The 20,230-nt window shown below is 39.5% G+C and overlaps 1 protein-coding gene across 3 annotated transcripts in view; it reads right to left on the reverse strand.

Moving 5' to 3' along the window:
- Window positions 1–20,230, reverse strand: part of MAST4 (microtubule associated serine/threonine kinase family member 4) — a 585,627-nt gene that overhangs the window by 38,937 nt on the left and 526,460 nt on the right. For all 3 annotated transcript variants that reach the window (XM_007457091.1, XM_007457090.1, XM_007457092.1), the window contains 5 exons: window positions 18,587–18,796; window positions 14,694–14,795; window positions 12,154–12,286; window positions 8,599–8,666; window positions 5,674–5,759 (listed from right to left, as the gene is read on the reverse strand). In XM_007457091.1, the coding sequence (XP_007457153.1) occupies window positions 5,674–5,759; window positions 8,599–8,666; window positions 12,154–12,286; window positions 14,694–14,795; window positions 18,587–18,796 (599 nt within the window). The remainder of the gene's footprint in view (window positions 1–5,673; window positions 5,760–8,598; window positions 8,667–12,153; window positions 12,287–14,693; window positions 14,796–18,586; window positions 18,797–20,230) is intronic.

The following is a 20,230-nucleotide window of genomic DNA, read 5'->3' on the forward strand; positions in this document are numbered from 1 at the left end:
GGGCCAATATGTCAGAGTGATCCACTTACATAAATCTTAAGTATATTCAATCTCAGTTTAACCAATATTCACATTTTTCTCTTAAGCGTTCAACTAGGAATTCATCTTTCTTTGAAGTGTGTACGTCTTTGTCTTCTCACTGTATCCATCTTTTCCCTTCACTCACAAAATCACACATTTGTGGGGTCTCTGTTTAAACATTCTTTTTTTTTTAATCTTTACACCTTTTTTCTCTCTCCTCTTTTCTCTGGCCTTCTAGTTCTTCCTTCCCTGTATAGTAAAAAGCTGTCGTAGCCACACTCCACATAACCAACTCGAGGAATAACCTGGTACTCTTATTCCCACTGTACAACAAACGGACAAGGGAGCTGGCTGGCTGGACACCTACTGCTTTCCACAGAGGCTAGGCATCCTCTTCAGGATTCCCAAACACTTTGGGCTCCCACCAGCCGGGTTAATTTCTACACCTGTTCTTCTGGCTACGAGTGTGAAAAGAGAAAGCACTGTTGTTTATAAGAAAACTGAGTGGAATGCTTGGGAAAGCACTGATAAATGTGAGTTACTAAAGTAGAATTCCTATTGATTTAGTAGGAGTGAGAAGATTCCAAACGCTGAGAAAATAATAAAAATCTAGGCAGATTGCTTCCAGTTCTTGCTTCACCTGTAAAAAAGCTAAAAGTGTGAAACAAAGAACATAGTACAGTCAGCCCTACATAGCCACGGCTTCTGCACCCTCAGATTCAATCAACTGAGGATTGAAAAACATTAAAAACAAAGAAACAAACAAAATCCAGAAAACTGCATGAAGCAAAACTCGAATTCGCCACACTGGCAACTATTGATATTTATGCAGCATTTACATTGTATTAGATATTATAAGTAATCTAGAGATGATTTAAAATATATGAGAGGATGCCATTTTATATAAGGGACAGGAGTATCTGTGGATTTTGGTATCTGAGGGGGGTCTTGGAACCAATACCCCTTGGATACCAAGGAATGACTGTATAAGTATTGTTTATACTGGCTGTCTTATAAAGGGCTTACATCGAAAGGCTAGTCAGTTTACATATATTTAGGTTAAACTAAAATGTTTAAAGTACATATAATTTTTTGGTGATTTCCTACTTGAACGTTTTCATTTACCAACTACTCATTCTTTCTGAGTCACATTAAAGGCTACGACAATTTTTTTCTTTTTCCAATTACTGATTGGATAAAAGCAAGATCTAAAGACACTTGAGCTTCTCCTAATCAGAAGCTGATAGCAGGACAGAGAGATTCAAAGGGAGCACAGAAAAGAACTTGGCCTCCCCTTACATCTATGAGACATGCATTGGCATATATTGTCATGAAGAGGGATTCTTGAGATACAGAATCTGTTTTTTAAAATGAACTTTAGGATTGAAAATGTTAAAAGGAAAAAGCCAGTATCTCTATATAAGCACTTGCCTATTCTTGAGAGTCAACTGGAATACAGCTCATTTTCTATCACTTCTTTCAATATTTAATATTGAGTAAGTTTAGGGCTTCCCTGGTGGCGCAGTGGTTGGGAGTCCGCCTGCCGATGCAGGGGACGCGGGTTCGTGCCCCGGTCTGGGAGGATCCCACGTGCCGCGGAGTGGCTGGGCCCGTGAGCCATGGCCGCTGAGCCTGCGCGTCCGGAGTCTGTGCTCCGCGACGGGAGAGGCCACGGCAGTGAGAGGCCCGCATACAGCAAAAAAAGAAAACACCCTTATCTTGGAATACCAACTTTTTTTCTGACTTAAAAGACCTTAAAATATTGAATGGAAAGAGTTATGAAATTTACATTCACAGGCTGTCCTGTATTTCTTTTTATTTGTAAAAAAAAAAAAAAAAAAAAAAAAAAAAAAATATTGAGTAAGTTTAGGGCTGAGGACCTCTAGACATATGATACTGTTAACTTCACTTTTAGACTATCAGTAGGCTGCCATTTTGATTTTCAACCAAGCTCCACCATTTCTTACATAAATAACTGCTCCTCAATACGTTTGAGAACAACAGGAAGTGAAGGAAAAAGAATAGGGTTGTACGTGATTTTATGAAAGAACAAAAGAGAAAGATACCTCAGACCCAGTTTGACCAGTACCTACACTAGGTACTGTGTAAAAAGGCCTTCAATCTTTATTCTTAGATTTTCAATTCATAAAATTTGATTTGACTTTCTGTCTTCCCTTGCTATTGTACTTAAAATAATCAGGTAATCCTTAGGGAAATTTACCTAAACCAGTCGAAATTAATCCTATAGGTAGCTTGAGATACCATTTCCTCAGGAGAAACATAACTCGATTAAGTTGCAAAAGTCAACTAGACTTAATTAGAATTCCCTGTAGCTGCATTTTTGTTTGTTTTGTTTATGTTATGTTTTCACATTTCTGTACTGCTTTGGAAATATTATTTCTAATGCTGAAATGTGTTTATTTAGTAATATGTGTTGTCTCTCACATACTCCTTTCCTCCATTCTTTTTTTTTTTTTTTAACATCTTTATTGGGGTATAATTGCTTTACAATGGTGTGTTAGTTTCTGCTTTATAACAGAGTGAGTCAGTTATACATATATATATGTTCCCATATCTCTTCCCTCTTTGTCTCCCTCCCTCCCATCCTCCATTCTTATAAATTGCTTTTCTATTAAATCTACTCAAGTCAGCAGAGAGTGAGGCAGAGGGAGAGAGAGAGAGGGGGAGGGAGAGGCTGAAAGAGAGAGAGAGACAGAGAAACAGAGCGGGACAGACAGACATCTAACACTGCTAAGCAGAGCTGCAAACTGCCCAAGGTTATAAAACTAGACTGAACTGATTTGGCCCCCATTTCTCTGTTTTCTGGCCTCAAGGGTTGCTTTCTTTGAAAAGGCTTCTGTGTCTCTTTTCCTACACTGACCCGCCCTGTGAAATAGGAAGACCCAAGGGTGGGAGGTGATGCATGGGGAGAGGGGCAGCCAGCGGAGCCAAGCATCACTCCACTCATGCAGAACTGAGGCGGCGGGGCGCGGGGCCGGGGGGGGGGGGGGGCTGTTGCAGGGGGGGGGGGGGGGGGGGGAGAGGGAGAAATGGAATCGGAAGCAGGCAGGATCTAGAGCAGAATGAATCAGTCCTACTGGGAGTGTGAACATCTCATGCATATCAAATTATGCATGAATCTGAGAGCCTGATACATGAATCCCGGTGAGCAGATCCACATGTGGGAAGGAGAGTGCAAGTGTTAGGGGGAAGCTGAGGGGAAAGGCTATCAAGAGGGAGCATCCGTCAGTCTGTCTCTCAGGTAAATGACCCTGTCCTCTGAGGGTTAAAAAAAGCAGAAAGGGCGGCAAGGCTAGAAAGCAAATGTGAAGTGGGGAAGAAGCATTGTGCCTCTCAAATTTAACTTTCTTACTTCAGAAAATTTTAGGTCAATCCTATTCTTCTACTTCGAAAACATTCAAAATTGTTATTTAAAAATCTAGGTGGAAGCGCTCAATGGGAGAAGGATTTCTATACCCTAATTAAGATGGCTAAAAGTTATAAACGATATTCAGAGGGAGAAAAGAGCTCTGCTTGCAGTCAGAGTATGTGTGACCAGGCTTGGGAGCCTCTTTCTCCACGACTAAGTGGAAGTAACATCAACACCTCACAAGGGCTTGTGAGAAGAGAACAAATAAAGAGAATAAAGAGACTAGTCCAGTGCCTGGCACACAGTAGGTGTTCGCTTTCTACAAAGTGCTAAGTTGGCATGAAGGGAGGTGCAACTTCCAGTCAGGATCTGAAACCTGTTAAACAGAGAAGGAAATTGGGTGCTTCTCGAATTGGCAAATTGGCTCTATATCATGAATTGTCAGTAGGTAGGATGTTGAGAAAACCATGACGTGTTATAGCTCTCTCGAATGAAAGGGTTAGTTTCCAGCATAACCAGTATTTGAAAAGTCACAGAACGGGTGCCACTCTAAGTCACTGATGTGAGCGAGGGACTCAGTTACAGGGATGCCCAAGAAAGCCTCGAACGGCTCCAATTCATGGACCTACGTGATCCATCTGTTCAGCCAATTCACAGAAGCCCGCTATCAGCATCCTGATCAGGTGGGCCAATGGGCGTAGCTCCATTCAAATTTTAAGTTAAAAATAATTAAATCGTAGAGGAAATCTGTCAGAAATGTAATGAGAGATTAACTTGGAGAAGAGCAAAAGAGAAAAAAAAAGCTTTTGGCTGATCGGCAGAGGCTCCCACAGGCAGCTTGTAAGCCCATTAATGACTTGGCCTGCGTCCTGGGTGTTTACTGATTCACAGCTTGTTTAACTTCTTGTATATTCCCAACCATTCCCCAAAGTGGGCTATACCTCATCTACTATACAGTGGCTTAATTTGCACTACAAATGAGTTTACTCAACCAATTAGAACTCCAAATACTGCTAAGTATTTGGAGTATATGCCCAAATTTTATAAAAGTGGTGCTTCATAGACAATCCTATGCCAGAATTCCAGCGGCAATAAAATTCAGCAGTGCTCAAACCCACAGATCCCCTACATCAAAGTTCAGTCTTTTCCCTAATCAAACAAGAAATCCTCAGATGATCTCCAGAACTAAAAAGGACTAAAAGCCAATAATATATAAACAAAACCCACAAACAACTGCATGCTAAAACAATCTTCTTAGGTAGAAGAGTTTCAGTGAGGTCCTCAAAAGAAATAAAACATTGTAAAAATAAAACATCAGAAAGTATTTATAAGCCACATCAGGAAATATGCCATTTGACATAATCCTGAAAACAAATCAGTGAAGCATAGAAAGCACTCACAAATATTTAAGTTCTTCACTAAGTTAATGGTGTGGAAAATATCAGAGGTGAAGAAAACACCATAAGGAGAAACATCCCTTGTGGCGTGACAAAAATCGATTCTATCTCATCTGCTGTGTGTGTTATAAATGGCAATAAATGTCTACGGGATTGTTGATTGCTGTCCACCTACAGATGGAATTGGGATTAATACTTAATTAAACTAGAGTTCTGGGCTGTCTAAAATGGATCAGGACATAGTTTGCGTATTAATTACTCTTCCAAACTATTAGTAACTCAGAGGGATCTTGTCAGTATTGACCTCATGCCCTGAGAGGGAAACCGTGTATCTATAAAAATGAATCAAGGAAGGGGCTCCACTAATGTGGTCGGACTATAGCATAGAGTTCAATTGAAAAAAAAAAAAAAATCCTGGTGTTATGTAAAGACTAAAGGAAGTGTGTTGCTTTAAATTTTCTATCAGCCTTCTTATTAAAGTACTACTCTCCCAGGGTTGACTGCTGGTCAGACAGGAAGTACTGGCTAATTCTCAAGTAGAAATGCTATAAATGAATTTATATATATTCATATATATATATCCAGATGTGTATGTGTATCTACATAAAAACAGGCATATACAAAAATTTTCCCTTACTTTAGAAATTTTTACTTTCTAAAGTCTTCCTCTCCCATGCTCTAAAATAACCCCAAGGTCACTTGAAATGTTTTCTGATTGGGTATCCAATGAAAAATGATTTGGGCTTCACCTGATACCCGTCAATGAAGGAGCAGTGATCTGAAAACTCAAGTCCCCAACAACATCTATTTGGCATAAGATCAATGTGAAGAATATATTTCTCAGGTGTGTTAAAATATAATAGAGAGTTTTCCTGAATTACTCACCCATAGGCTCCATTGCTAATCAATTTAATCGTCTCAAAATCACTTTCCCGAGGTTTCCTTCGAAGTTTCAGGGAAGCATTAGAGCTCTTGGAGACAAAATATGGATGTTAAAAAATAGCTCAGAATTTAAGAAAATGATTTTAGCAGTAAAATAACTAATATTTGAATTGCATGCTCTATTGTTTAATATGTTAAAGTGCAGTATTCTAGCCAAAGGAACCTGGGGGACGGCTTTAAAGCTCAATTTTCCACAGCAGTGCTGATAAACTACTCCTCATGACTGGCTCAGTTTCATTTAAGTGAACATCATTTCCAGGAGACAGAGGCACCACGTTTTTGAAAATTCCTGATTTTTAATTTACCTCTGTAAACCATTCAGGTGAGCCTCACCCTAGTCTTTTAAAGTTTTAAGATTAAAGTCCAAAATGCCAAACCTTAATTCTAGTTTCAGTCAATCAAAAAAGAATGGGCTGGAGTGGCCCTCTACGGGTTGGTGGATCACGTGGCCTCTCTGCCACTCACCAGGGCATGTCCATTTCATTCCTGTGGCAACCTTTCCTGTTTGGAAGAGGTAGTCGGCAACAAATGAGACAGCCAGGCAGAGCATGCCCGTCTTTCTTTACTTCCATCCACCGTAAGTCTTACTTACCATGGTTTAGACACCAATTTTCAAAAAGATAGCTCTTTTAAAAGTTTAGTTCAAAGGACACGAAAAAACAAAGTTTTGTTTTGTTTTGTTTTACGAAATTTTCTCACACCCCATGTATCTTAGCACTGAGAGGGTTAAGAGTCGTTCTGCTCCCTCCGCAGAGACCAGAATCCCCTTCCCATAATTTTGGAAGAAACCCCATGACTCTGAGGTATGTGCCATCCTCCCCCACTCAGTGCTGGCACCCGCCCACTTGGCTGCCCCACCACCTCTGGAAGATTTAGACCGAGCTTCCCACTGTCCTCAGTGCCTGCATTCTCTCACCATCCTGAGTGACTTTCGTATCTACACAGATAACTCAGCCAACAACCTGGCCTCTGGGCTACCTGACCTCCTCAATTCAACCAGTTCCTTTCTCTGTTTCTCCTTGGCCTCTGGCCATAGGACCTGGGTCTACTCATCACCTGCCAACACCCCACCTCAGAAAACATAATCCAAGACTGGGACCCCTTACTTGTTCAGCCACCCCACTCCAACTACTCTCCACAGCTCCAGCTACAAGGCCCTGAACCAGCCCTCTTGTCTCATTAACTCCTCCTCACCTGAGTGACCTCACCTATGCCTATGGATGACTCCTAAGTCACCTAGACCATCCACCAAAACCTCTCACTCTGAGGGCCGAAGATCCCACACCTTATATACAATTGACTGCTCGGTGGTTCTCCTTGGATGTCTCAAAGGAACATCAGCTTAAGCGCATTCAAAATTATGGCGGTTATGATGAAACTAACAAAAACAGCTATCATATATTTAGCATATGTGAAGCTGCCCTAACCATTTTACACAGACTACCTTATTTAAGCTTTTTTTTGGGGGGGGTTCGCGGGCCTCTCACTGTTGTGGCCTCTCCCGTTGCGGAGCACAGGCTCCGGACGCGCAGGCTCAGCGGCCATGGCTCACGGGCCCAGCCGCTCCGCGGCATGTGGGAATCTTCCCGGACCGGGGCACGAACCCGTGTCCCCTGCATCGGCAGGCGGACTCTCAACCACTGCACCACCAGGAAAGCCCCTTATTTAATCTTTTATATCTATTTTACAGTTGAGGAAACTGAGGCACAGAGAGTTTTTTTTTTTTTCCCCAAGCTAGTAAGAAGTGAAGCCAGCTTTGAAATCTGGAAACCTGACTCCAGAGCCTGGATTTTTAAGCCCCCAGGCTACACAGCTGCCCCTCTTTCCTGACCACCCCCCGATGCCGGGGGTGGTCCATCCTGGTTCCTCTTCTGCTATTCACAATTAGGAAGAATGGCACCAGCGTCCAGGACCTCTCATCTGTGTCACTGCTGCAGACTTTCAAATGGCCTCCCCAGGGTCACTCCAGCTGGCTTTCCTCACCCCATCTACTTCCTACACTGCCATCAGTGTGATTTTTTTTCACGTCGTTACTCTGTTTGGGTCATCTCCCTATCTACGCCTCCTCAACCTCCACACACATACATTTCCTCCACAGTTCAACAGCTTCCCGCTGTTCTTTGTTTTCTTTTTTGTTTGTTTGTTTGGCGGTACGCGGGCCTCTCACTGCTCTGGCCTCTCCCGCTGCGGAACACAGGCTCCGGATGCACAGGCTCAGCGGCCATGGCTCACGGGCCCAGCCGCTCCGCGGCATGTGGGATCTTCCCGGACCGGGGCACGAACCCGTGTCCCCTGCATCGGCAGGCGGACTCTCAACCACTGCGCCACCAGGGAAGCCCCCCACTGTTCTTTGAAAGAAACAATTTGACAAAGATGAACAGCAAGCACGCCTGTGTCTAGTTTTTACCCGAGCTTTCTAGGCTGCACGGTCTCCCTCACTCTTAAGCCTTCAGATATACTCTCTCCCTTGTATCACATGATGGTCCCTTGGCCTGGAATGTTCCCTCTGCCCCTTCTCATCCTAGTAACTTCTCACATCTCGAGTGTCCTTTCCTTAGGAGATCTTTCTGGACTGGTAAATCTCTTTATGTTACGAAGGTAAATCTCTTTAATGTTACGTTCCAGGAGCACATGGCCCTTTTTCTTTATAGATCTTACTCAAGTTTCTCATTTTGATTTTTTGTCATGATTTCTCTTTATTAATTTGTTTCTCTTTGAAGAGAGGGGATAAAACTGTATGCCTGGTGCCTTGCATATAGAAGCACAATAGATATGTGTTGAACAAATAAAGTAATTAGCACAGCCAAAATCTCCAGATGCTAGTAAACAGAAAAACCAACATCATATTTCATCAAGAAAGATACTTACTTTCACTGATTCATCTGTTTCTGGTGTTTCTGCTGTCCCACTATCATAGTTTCCCAGCTGAGCCATTTCTAAATTAAAAAAAAAAAAAAAAAAAGCTAAGTTTAAGAGAAGTAGGACAATTGTAACTAGACGAGTACTAAGCTAAAACAAAAGAAGCACAATTTCTCCAATATTAAAAAAAGAATTTACTCTATACTCCAATGTACACATGAGAAAATCTTAATTCCAAAATGGCAAAGAACCAACAACTGATATTGATATTTTGAAAGTGTTCATTTCATGCCCTTTTTCCTAGAACTCCATTTCTTATGAACACATAGACACAGCTACTTAGAGCTGGGTCTCTGCTCATGTTAGCAGGATTCACTGGCTGACACAATCACCACAGCTTGGAAAGGGTTTGGGGGCTCAATGATTATGCTTGTAATCAGATACTCAAGAGAGGCAAGTTTCCCAGGCTCTGACAGGCATCAGAGATGCACTGACTACAGCTCAGAGATGAGTCCCAAGTTGTCATGAGCATCCCTTGCTCCATTCCCTCACGTCCACTGAGAGCTAGCCCTCCTAGTACATAAGAATCCACAACTTGTCAGAAAGGAAGCAACAGCAGTTGTTAAGAGGAGTTTGGAGTTGAAAAGACTCGAGTTGCCACCACTAAGAGCACTTACTAGTGGCTTTTTAACCTTGGGTTCTTCCTCTGTAAGATGGGAACAATATTGTTCATCTCTTGGAGTTTTTTATGAGTATCACATGTGATAATGCATGTAAAGCTCTTAGCATGTTGACTAACAAAAATTAAGTGCTCGCTGAATGTTGATCGTTATTTATTACCATTAATTATCTCATGTAAAGTATTCAGTACTAGGCTGGATGCCACATGCTTGACACCAGCCTAAATTCTACCCTAGTGCTCTAGTTAAGAGACAAAGCATTTCATTGCTCAACCTACACTGGAATGCATCCTCAAGTCTATATAAGTAAATGAGAAAACCTAATTTATTTTACCGTTCATTTTGATTTTTATCAAACAATGCACACTTAAGAAAAAACAAAACATGTTTTATTAAAAAAAAAGAACATGAAAAATTTTTCTCCAAAACTTTAAAAGGGGGTTATCGCTAAGTGGTAGTAGGATCACAGGTAATTTGAATTTTCTAATTTTTGAAAATCCAACGTGTATAATAAAAAGTTATAGTTTTTAGTTACATATTTTTGTGTGCATCTAATATTATTTCTTAGGCTCTCAGAATTTTATGTATTCATGTTCTTATAAATATAATCATCCTTTTTTGGGAGAGATTACACATAACACACATGAAGCAAAGCAACAACGGAGTGCTGTCTTTAGAGAAAAATTAACTCCAGAAACCAAAATAACTGGAGATTGACACTAACCCAGTTTACTTACGGAGGAAGTTCGGGAATTAAAAATGAGCTCAGTACAAACTGTGTGCTTTCTTGGTGTCATTCAAATGACCTCAACGTCCTATGTGACTAGCACTTTAGATTTATAGACTAGGAGGTAGACTATAATGTATTCAGTTGGAGGGGCTCAAAGGGGCAATTTTACTATTATTTATTTATTAAGCATTATTACATCTTAGGTGCAGAGGTGAACTCATATAATCCTAAAAACAACCCTATGAATAGGTACCATTATCCAGTTTTTATGGAAAACACTGAGGCGCCAAGAAGCTCATCACAGTGTGATCAAGGTCACACAGTCTGCACTGACACTCTGGGTAGTCCCATTCCAGAGTCCCACTCTTAACCTTCAGATGTCAGGCTTTAGGTCTGCTGGTGTCCGTGATGACAAGAAGGGAAACAAATGTAGATCAGAGTTTGCAATAATCACATTTTAAGTGATTGGAGAAAACAGATTAAAAATTACCCTCAGATCTGAATCAAGAAAATTAAGTGTTAAAAGTTAAAAACAACTCCCAGTGATAGATTGGTATAATTAAACATGAAACTTGTCAAAAATCACTATTAAAATGTTTTAAAGACAAATAAAGGCATATAAATGGGCCTCAGATTATTCACCTACCAAAGGTTCAGCCTACAGTGATATTTACTACCAGGTAAGAAAACTGTGAAGAGCTCACTCAGTCTACAATTCAAAGGCTGACACAGCTAACTCTGCCGGCGTGAAGAGTCACCGTAATATACTTTGACAGTCTCCCCCACTCCAATTACTTTCATAAAAAAACAAATTAAAAGATGGTTCTATTTTAAATAGAGTTTCTGCTAAATAACTATGATCTGGGAAATACATATTATTTGTAAGCAGTGGGTAGTAATGGAATGGAACCAAGAGTCAGCTTTTGAAGCAGGAAGCTAAGGCATCATTTTGTAATGCCTGAAGAGATTTTTAAAACTCATCTAAATACCATTAAACATCTGCCCTTTTTATTTCAGTGATTTAAACCATTTCTGAAGACTCATGGTTCAAAAAGGTAAAGATGGTAATTTAAAAGCTATGGGGAAAAAATCTCTCCCCAGGGAACTTTTCAGAAAAGCAGCCACCAGACTCTGATAAGTGATGAATCTGTTGTGGTACTGCTTTCAGTACAGTATAAATTTATCTGGCATTATCTCCCGGTAATGCATGCATCATTTCACTGGAAGCAAAGATCCGATGGCCATAAGAGCAAATAAAGCAGGGGAAATAGGAGAGCAGGCAGAGAGCAGCAGGTTCCCTGGCTGTAGATGGGAGAATATCTGCCAGCAGTTAGCATCATCACAAACAACTTAGCATATAACACTTTGCAAATTCAACTTAATGACCCAGGAAGGCAGTTTTGAATAAAGGAGTCTATGATTGCTTTTGAGTCTTTTCAGGCAGTATATAACCTAAGTGTTTTAAATGACAATCCCAAACAATAATGAACAGGAAAAGGTGGTGGAAGGAGTGGTTTCCCAATATCAGATTTGAAAAAAAAATCACTAACAGGGTGCTTCCTCTTCTCTGCATTTAATAGCATTAGACCTATATTTTTTTATTTGAATCAACCATGAATCCTTGTACAAGTTCTAAAAAAATTTCCCCCCAACTGGCTCTCCAGTACATTACTATTTTTCATACCTTTTTGAGACAAGTAAGTAAAAACAGATTTACGAACACTGAATCTGATTTAAAGTTAATCATCAGTTATCAGTTACCTGACTCCCAAATTACATTTAAATGTCACTTTTAAATTAAATGTAATTAATTCATTTACCAACATTTTCAAAATGTGCACCCTTGAGAAGAATCCAAAGGAGCTCTGCAAGGGAAAAAATAACCCCCAGGGAAGATGGAAATCTAAACCCTTCTTGGATGCTCTGGAATTGTTAGGCTGATAAGACTCTAGGATTTCAAGGTCTCTTCCCTACTCTAGTTAAACACAAAAGTCAACATATAGTTCTTTCCTTTAAATCACAATTGGTCCCCAAATTTGGCCTTTTCAATAGATAGAGCCAAAACATGAGAAAAAATAAAGACTTGCCACTAAGTTTTTCCATGAGGCCACGGTGCCTACGCAAGTAAAAGTTTAGCCCAATCAGGGTACTCACCTTCCAGAGGATCCTTATTGAGACCCAGCTGGCTAATGATGTACCTGGGAATGTCAGTTTTAATAACCTGTCCTTCTTTTGCATGGCCTTCTGCTGCTTCCAATAGGTAGTAAAATTCTTCAGGATCAAATTCCTAGCAGAAGACAAACAGAGATGGATACTTCTTCGAGCCAAAACTGTCTGCGGTTTTATTACATAAACCACACTCACAGTAAACTTGCTGGATACACATGGTAATAAGTTATTTATACAGAAGGAAGGCAGATGGATTACTTCGTTTAAAAAGCATATAATTTTCAGTTCATATTCAAAGCCTAATCATATTCTAAGACAATACATTTCAGTACTTGGTAACCCAAAGACAATTTCCATTTCCAACTTCCTTGTAATGTGACTTTGAAGGCACTAGGCCCCACTTAAGATATCTATCTTATTGAAAATGAACAGGTCGGAATTTTTAATTGTGCCTTTTTAGTAAAGTTTAAAAAATCTGTGAATCTCATCCAGAAGATTCAGTTTCTCTCTCTATACAAACAGCCACAAAAGAAATAATGTTAGGATGCATTTTTCTCAAAGGTTTTGTAGGAAACTCCCTTGGTACAGAGGTGTCCAAAAATATTAGAAAGAAAAATCCCCAAATTTTATCACCGAGCTCTAAAATTAAGTTATTAATATTCACATAATGTGAACATTAAGAGAGAAAAATATGAAATTAGCACCTCCAGTTACCTCTGTCTTCAGTAAAAATTTGGGAACACGTTTTTCCTAAGTATTTTACTTTATTTTGCTGTCTGTTGCTTCTAGTATGTAATAAAAACCTTAGGATCACATCACTCTAGATGGATGCTGCGGATTTATGTGTTGTAAACAATTACAGATTTAAAGCACAGTTACTGTTTTCAGTTAGATTTCCTAGATCCTCCCACTCCCAGAATTTTTCTCCTTTTGATTAGTGCCCCATATAGGCAACTGTGGAATCTCAGTATTTCACCTGAGAATTACTCAAGTATTTTCTAAAGGCCATATGAAAAAGCATGCTACAAACAGAGTAAGGCCAAACCACTGTCCACACTCAGTACCCTTTACATAAACCTACAACCAGAGACAAGGCAAGCCTGGGACTACAGGCCTAAGATGACTGGTCGGGGGAAACATTCCCTAAAACTCTCAAACTCCAGTTTCATTTGAGCTTTAAACATCATGGAAAGCAGCAACATCTTCAGATCTACTTCTAAGCTCACTTGTTTCTATCTTTGATAGGCTACATGTACTTTTACTGTTTCTCTTCTGATTAAGAGTGATTACTGTAAAAAAAAAAGTCATTTCCCCCTTTAGCGCAACATCTCTCTTAGCATGTCTGCTGCCGTCCAGAGAAGCAAGTTTTGATGCTAAATGGTATTTTCCCCCAAACTGAACAACTGCAGGGAAGTACAAGCTGTGGTGCATAATTCAAAAGGTACAACAGGAAGAGCAGGAAACACTCAGTCTTCTGCCTGCATCTGCCAGTCACACAGTTCTCCCCAGAGGCATCTTGAGTATTCTTCCTTCCCTTTATCCTTCCAGAGACACTCAACTGCTGAATGATGCTTTCGATTCTGTGATTCCAAGTGTCCCGGCCATTGATGGAAAGCCTTCCTCCACCACACACCTACCTTTCTCCTCCAGACTCACCTTCCACCACATCTCACTATGCACAGGTATGTGTTTACGGGGCTATAAACATTTCACTGTTATAGAAAACTATGAATCTTAATTAAAGTAAGAGCAAAACCAAAGCAATATCACCATGTCTGTACATATGTGTACGTAAAATTCTGAAAAGCTGTATTGTGCTCAGTGTTATAAATGGCTATTAGCGAAACTTAAAAGTGAGTTTTGACACTACATTAAGCCCCATAAAACTATTCTTATGTTCGAAGCTTCGTCTTTGTTCAGTGTTGACTGAAATCTCAATCAAAATTACATAAAACAAAGCCAAGATTTTAAAACAGGAACATGGTCACTGACTAAAGAAAGTATAATTGATAAAACAAACTAATCTTGGAAAGTCTCATTCCTTTAGGTCTGGATAAGGCCATACTGTATTCTCCGAATGGACGGCTGACTAGCACTTATTTCGAACATGCCACATTTTAAAAGTAACAATTATAACCACAGGTCACCGTATATCGTATCTCTGATTTCCCTCTCTCTTCATCTTGGCACCTCCAAAAAAGTGGGGTACAGAGAGTGTTCTAAATGAGCTACAACATAGAAATTATGCTGAGATAAAGTCAAGCACATTATTTCATGATCGTTTTTTAAGTTTGACCAGACTGTGATATAACTATCTCTTAACACAACACAAGTCCTAGAACTTTTACTGAAAACCGGGCAAGAAAAAGCACACACGGCTGTTGTCATCAACATTCACGTGTCGCTGTTTCTCTTGACTCTTTCTATTTAGCTCTTTGAAGCCAAATGCAATTGGAGCTTTCTGGTGGTCCCTGCTTTCCCACAGTTAACAGTAAGTAACAAAATCACCTCGAGGGGCAACTCACCAGGCACTCTAATAACCGAGCAGGACGGGCAATAACAATCAGGATCTTTCGAACTAGCTGTTTGATAAATGCCAATTCTCCACTTTCTGAACGATCATGAGCCTATGAGGAAGCAATGAAAAGAATGATGAGACAGAGCTGCTCCACTAAATGGGAAAGAAAATCAGCAAAGCATGCTAATTAGATAACTGCAAATATCCAAAAATTAAGCGACTTAGAAAATACTTCTAAAAGATTGAGAAGCAGACATTATCTCTACATAAATGGACACTATTAAACGTCTATATCTACAAAATGGCTCTATCAGCTAAATTTTAATTGCAAAACTTTGACTTATTCTCTGTGTTAAAAATCAAATATTAGGGCTCTCAATGTGGACCATGAGTGAAGCAGACATTAAAAGTTTATGACACATTGAGTACATGGCCCAAGTAGAGTGGGCAGCTGATGAGGAACCTTGATTTTCCAGATGTAACTTCTTAAATGTATGAAATGGCTAACACAGTGAAGGACTGATTTTGTTAACCTGGGCATTTAACACATTCATGAAATATGTTTTATATATACAAGACTATTAGCCTGTAAGTTAGCTATTTCATAATATGTAAGAAGTTGTACACTGCTTATTTCAAATGTTAGGTGAATACTGTTTATACTTGGATACATACATATGAATTTGATTTCACATAATGAATAAATAATACCTAGATACTCAACTCAGTAAAGCTTAACTGACTCAAAATCTTCTAAAATTTTATTTTACATGTTGCCTAACATGTGAAATCTAAGCACAAAAGATATCCTGAGGACAGAACTTAGTTTATTAACAGTCATTTTAATTTTCAATATTTTTTGAAGAAATGAGGTAAATCTGGCAGATATAAAACCAAAGTTTTAAAAGTTTAAATATAAACTTCTACACATGCTCACTTTCAGGCTTTCTTAATTTTTATGATTTGCTTTCCTTCAAGGATTAAAAAAAAGTATCAAGGTGATGTTGGTGCAATAGAATACAATTTCATAGATATGGTAATAAACATTTAAAATCATTCTTGAAGGTGCTTTATTCTGACAAGAACTAGCCTGCCCATAAAAAGAAGTGTCAGACCAAATCTATGAAAAATGATTATACTTAGGAGTAGTATGTTTACTAAATTTAAGTCATTAAATCAAAGGCAACTTTCCAAAATGTAGGTAGAGAAACCATATACAGGAAAAACCAAAAAGCTAACATTTAAAAGAAAAAACACAGAGAAAATGACCACTGGTGAATAACTGTAGAACAGAATGTGTTTAAAGACAACCAAGTGTTAACTATAGCTATAGGTTCTAGTAACCAGTAAGGATGTCAGGACACATACAAGGAGACATACATAATATTTAAACTGTCTTTAAGTTTTCTTTTCATTTTTTGTTTTGTAACAAAAACGGATTTAGGAAGATACAGTGAATACCAAGAAATAAGGTTAGATGTCTTCTTTATAGTTTATCCTTAATCAAAACTAAACAGAAAACCTTAAAGATGAAGCCAAAAAAACCCACCTAACTTCTGGATTGATAATCCTCTTACTATAATAATTACTGCTTTATGGATTAAGGAATATAAAGAGAGTCTAAAAAGCCTAAACATGTTTTGGTGGTCTCTTCAAGGAGAAACAAGAACTTTATATCTTAAAAAATTAAAAATAGCTCAGATTATACAAATTCCATTTCAAAAATTGTAAAAATAATCAGTTCATTCCAACTTCTTACTTCTGAGAATTATCAGCCGCAACCAAGGCCAAAACATACAATGAGTTATACTAACACAAATAATATTTTGTCTACTATCAATAGGGGAGATGGGAACTTTGTTAAAACAACACCAAACAAAACCACACACTCAGCATGAGAAGAGAAATAGTTTAGTGGCTGCCGGCAGCAAGCTCCAGCATTCCTGGATTCCCTGTGTTTGTACTTTAAGTGTTGGCCAGTATAAAAAATATGGAGACTAAGATTTGAGAGTACGTTATAGCTTCCTGGGCACTTTATTTTCTTTGGCTAAATACACCTAAGTGAAAAAAGAATGGAGACATAAAAGCTTTCCTCTGGAATTGACCTAGACCTCAGGACTTTAAAAAGGCATCAGTTAAATCAAGCTACTCAACCTCAGGGGGACTTGGCCTGAGTGTGCAAAGGATTGACAATGGGAACAGTGGCGGGGAGACAGGCTAGGCGGGCACACAATGTCATGGCTGGGAACTGACAATAATTGCATCGACGGGAAGGCAAAGCCAGGCCTCACAATGTGATTCTATCCGAAGGAGCAAGTTCCCCTGAGACCTGTTAGCTCCAAACTCTGGAAGGACACTGTGAATGTGATTCTGAAGACAGTTTTAATTTTCACAAAAGGATTGAAGGAAAATGTTTATCTGTGAAAATAAATAAGAAAACATCCTTATTCAAACCTGATGATGCTCTTTATGTTACACACGTATACATGCTTCTCTGCCCGAGAGAGAAATTTCTCTAAAAGTCACCAATGTTAACCTATTACGTGGTGCATTCAGATGATTTTTGAAACCCTAAGATTTTTTTTAGTGGCCATGAAACAACCTGCCAAGTCTGTCATACAGAAACAAAATTAAGTGGGGGATTTCAATGTAAATAGCTTCACCTTTGGGTTCTACCCTTTTCAGGGAATGCCTATGAAGGAATGAACCACAGAACTTAACCAGTAATTATGGTAATAGCCTGGGACTGAACTATGGAATTAAGGAAGATCTAGCTCACAGAGGTAAATTAATTTTCATCATAATTTACAGCAGAATTGGTCCATGAAAAATTGGAAATTGACAACAAAACCTGAAGACAGTGTGTTCATCCAAAGACAGTCTGAGAAACATTCCCTTAGTGAGCTGCAAGAGGTTGAAATGTGAGAAATGGGAACGGAGCATAGAAAACTCTGTTGGGAGGTTTAGAATGGGAAAGGGAGGAAAACTGGTGGCTGCTAGTCAGAGAGGGATCATCTCATCTTGCCACAACTAAATTCAGTATGAGCAAAGGACAGATGGATTTCTAGAAAATTAGGATGCCAATATTTTCTTTCAGTTCCATGCAATTATTTACACAATCATGCTTAGAGAAAACCACCTACGGTTTTATTTACATGGGCTTAATGTATGCCGATGGGATACAGAAATACAATATATCCAAACATATGGGCTAAACAGGTTTTACTTGTAGGCTGTGGCTGATCAATTTCAGTCAGGACAGCAATATTACGCGTTAATTGCATTCCACTATACACCCTCCCTTCCTGTCCTGGGTGTTATCAGGAGCTAGGACTGCAAGTGTTAAGCCTGGAAGGGGCCTGTGTTTATCTGTCATTTTAGAAATTGGATATTTTGTTAGAAGAAAAACTGACACTAATGAAAATATAAGTTGCCATTTACTACCCAACACCACCTGCAGGTTGATTAATAGGACACATGGCCTGGAAGAAGCCAGCAATTTTCCATTTAGCTTTTCCAGATATTAGAACTAGACTGCATCATTAAATAATGTACATACACTCAGGCAATTTCTAACTTTATGGTTAAGGAGGGAAAAAAAAAGTCACTGCTTCAAAATCCTTCACAATCCACTTATCCTAGAGCCATAGATTGTTGGGACCCGAGGTTCCTGTAAAGGTTATTAACATTAACTTTCTATTACTCTGAACGTTGACCAGAATCCATTCACAGCCAGTAGCAATCGATTTTTTCTTTTTTCTTCTTCCTCTTCGCTTGCCTGGAATATGAACTCTGTCTCATGGCTAAAACTTGCTGAGCAAATGCTCCCATAAAATTTTTTCTTATTTCAGGGGAAAAGCAAAACAAATCAGAAAACTTTATAAGGTGTAGGGTCTATACCTCATGTAGCAACTTATCTAACTTGTGCTGTAATTCAAGGAAGTATCGTGAGGTGATGAGGCCCTGGTGGGATTTATCCAAGCAATCACGAGCCAGTTCAATAATCTGATGGTGAGTGAAACTAAGCACTCCATCTGCGAGGGGGAGGACGTGGTCCGGGGAGTAGCTGGTGATTATTTCCTTTAGGCGCTCTTCCATCTGAGCTGTAGCCTGTTTGGAGATGACAGGCACACACGGATGTAATACAAGGAAACATATATGTAAACAACTCAATAGTCACATTTATCTAGCATTTACAAAGACCTCCACAAGTTATTAAATAGAATTCTAGAAATTAAATTTAAAAGAAGACTCCCTTCTGTAAGATACTATAATGGTACATATATATCATTATACACTTGTCAAAACCCACGGAATATACCACACAACAGAGAACCCTAATGCAAACGATGGACTTTAGGTGATTACGATATGTCAGTATAGGTTCATCGATTATAACAAACAGACCACTCTTGGGCTGTGGCGGGGATGTTGATGGGAGGGGGCTGTGCATGTGTAGGGTCAGGGAGCATTTGGGAACTCTCTGTACTTTCTGTTCAATTTTGCCATGAACCTAAAAACTAAAGTCTATTTGGAATAAAAAAGAAAGCAGCAGCAGCAGCAGCAGCAGCAGCAGCAGCAGCAGCAGCAGCAGCAGCAGCAGCCTCACCATGTGGGAAAAAGATCTGAGGTATATAGGAGAAACTGAATCTCCCAGGGTGATAATTACTTTTTTCCTCTGCCCTATCAAATGTAAAGTGGTACATGTAAGCTTCTCCAAATAACTCAGTACCTGTGAATCGCTGTGCTCTCATTTCAGATCTTGGGCTCTTTCAGATAGATTGCCAAAAGTATCAAATATTGTAGCTCTGTTTTTACCTATTCAAAAATCAGGATCGTTGCTGGAGTTTCACAGCGTGGGCCAAGAGTTTGTTCCTCTGGCTGTGTTTTAATGTACTGGGAACAAGCATCCTATATCATCCTTACTCATACCTCAAAAAGCTGCATCATGGGCAAATGGCCAAGGGGATTCCCTTGGTAACATAAATCTAAAATTTCCTTCCCAACTTTTATTTCATTCTCTGGGATCCCCGACTGCCTAATCAATGTTCCTTGCCTGCATTAATTGTATATGCTGGGAGACTCCCTCTGCTTCCTGTTCCCTTCTAAAATCCTAACCAGTATTAACTAGTATAGTCAGGATCTATTTGTCTGGTGAACAAGTGACATGTGATAAATGGCTAAAATGGCTGTAATCAGTGATATCAATGTTGGGTTCGTTACAAATAATAAGTTCTCTACTCCTGATTTATGAAGCCAAAGATTTCCTTTTGCTCTACTGCCTAGGGTTACAAAGGTGATGGGGGAGGGACAGGAACAGAATGGAGAAATTGCTTCTCCCAAATGTGTAGGAACACGCTGGTGGAAAAGCTGTGGAAAAGCTGCAAGGTGACGGGAGCTCCTTGCAGCCAGGGCATCCGGCAACAACCCTTCGTCAAGGTCTCTCTGGCTCAGTCCAAATTGCTGGTCTAACAGGGAACACTGCAACTGGACCTTTCCTTCTAAGGGGGTTAGAGGTATGATTGCTAAAGAGATCGGAAGCCA

The sequence above is a fragment of the Lipotes vexillifer genome, unplaced genomic scaffold, assembly GCF_000442215.2.
Source record: "Lipotes vexillifer unplaced genomic scaffold, Lipotes_vexillifer_v1.1 scaffold241, whole genome shotgun sequence".
NCBI lineage: Eukaryota > Metazoa > Chordata > Mammalia > Artiodactyla > Lipotidae > Lipotes > Lipotes vexillifer.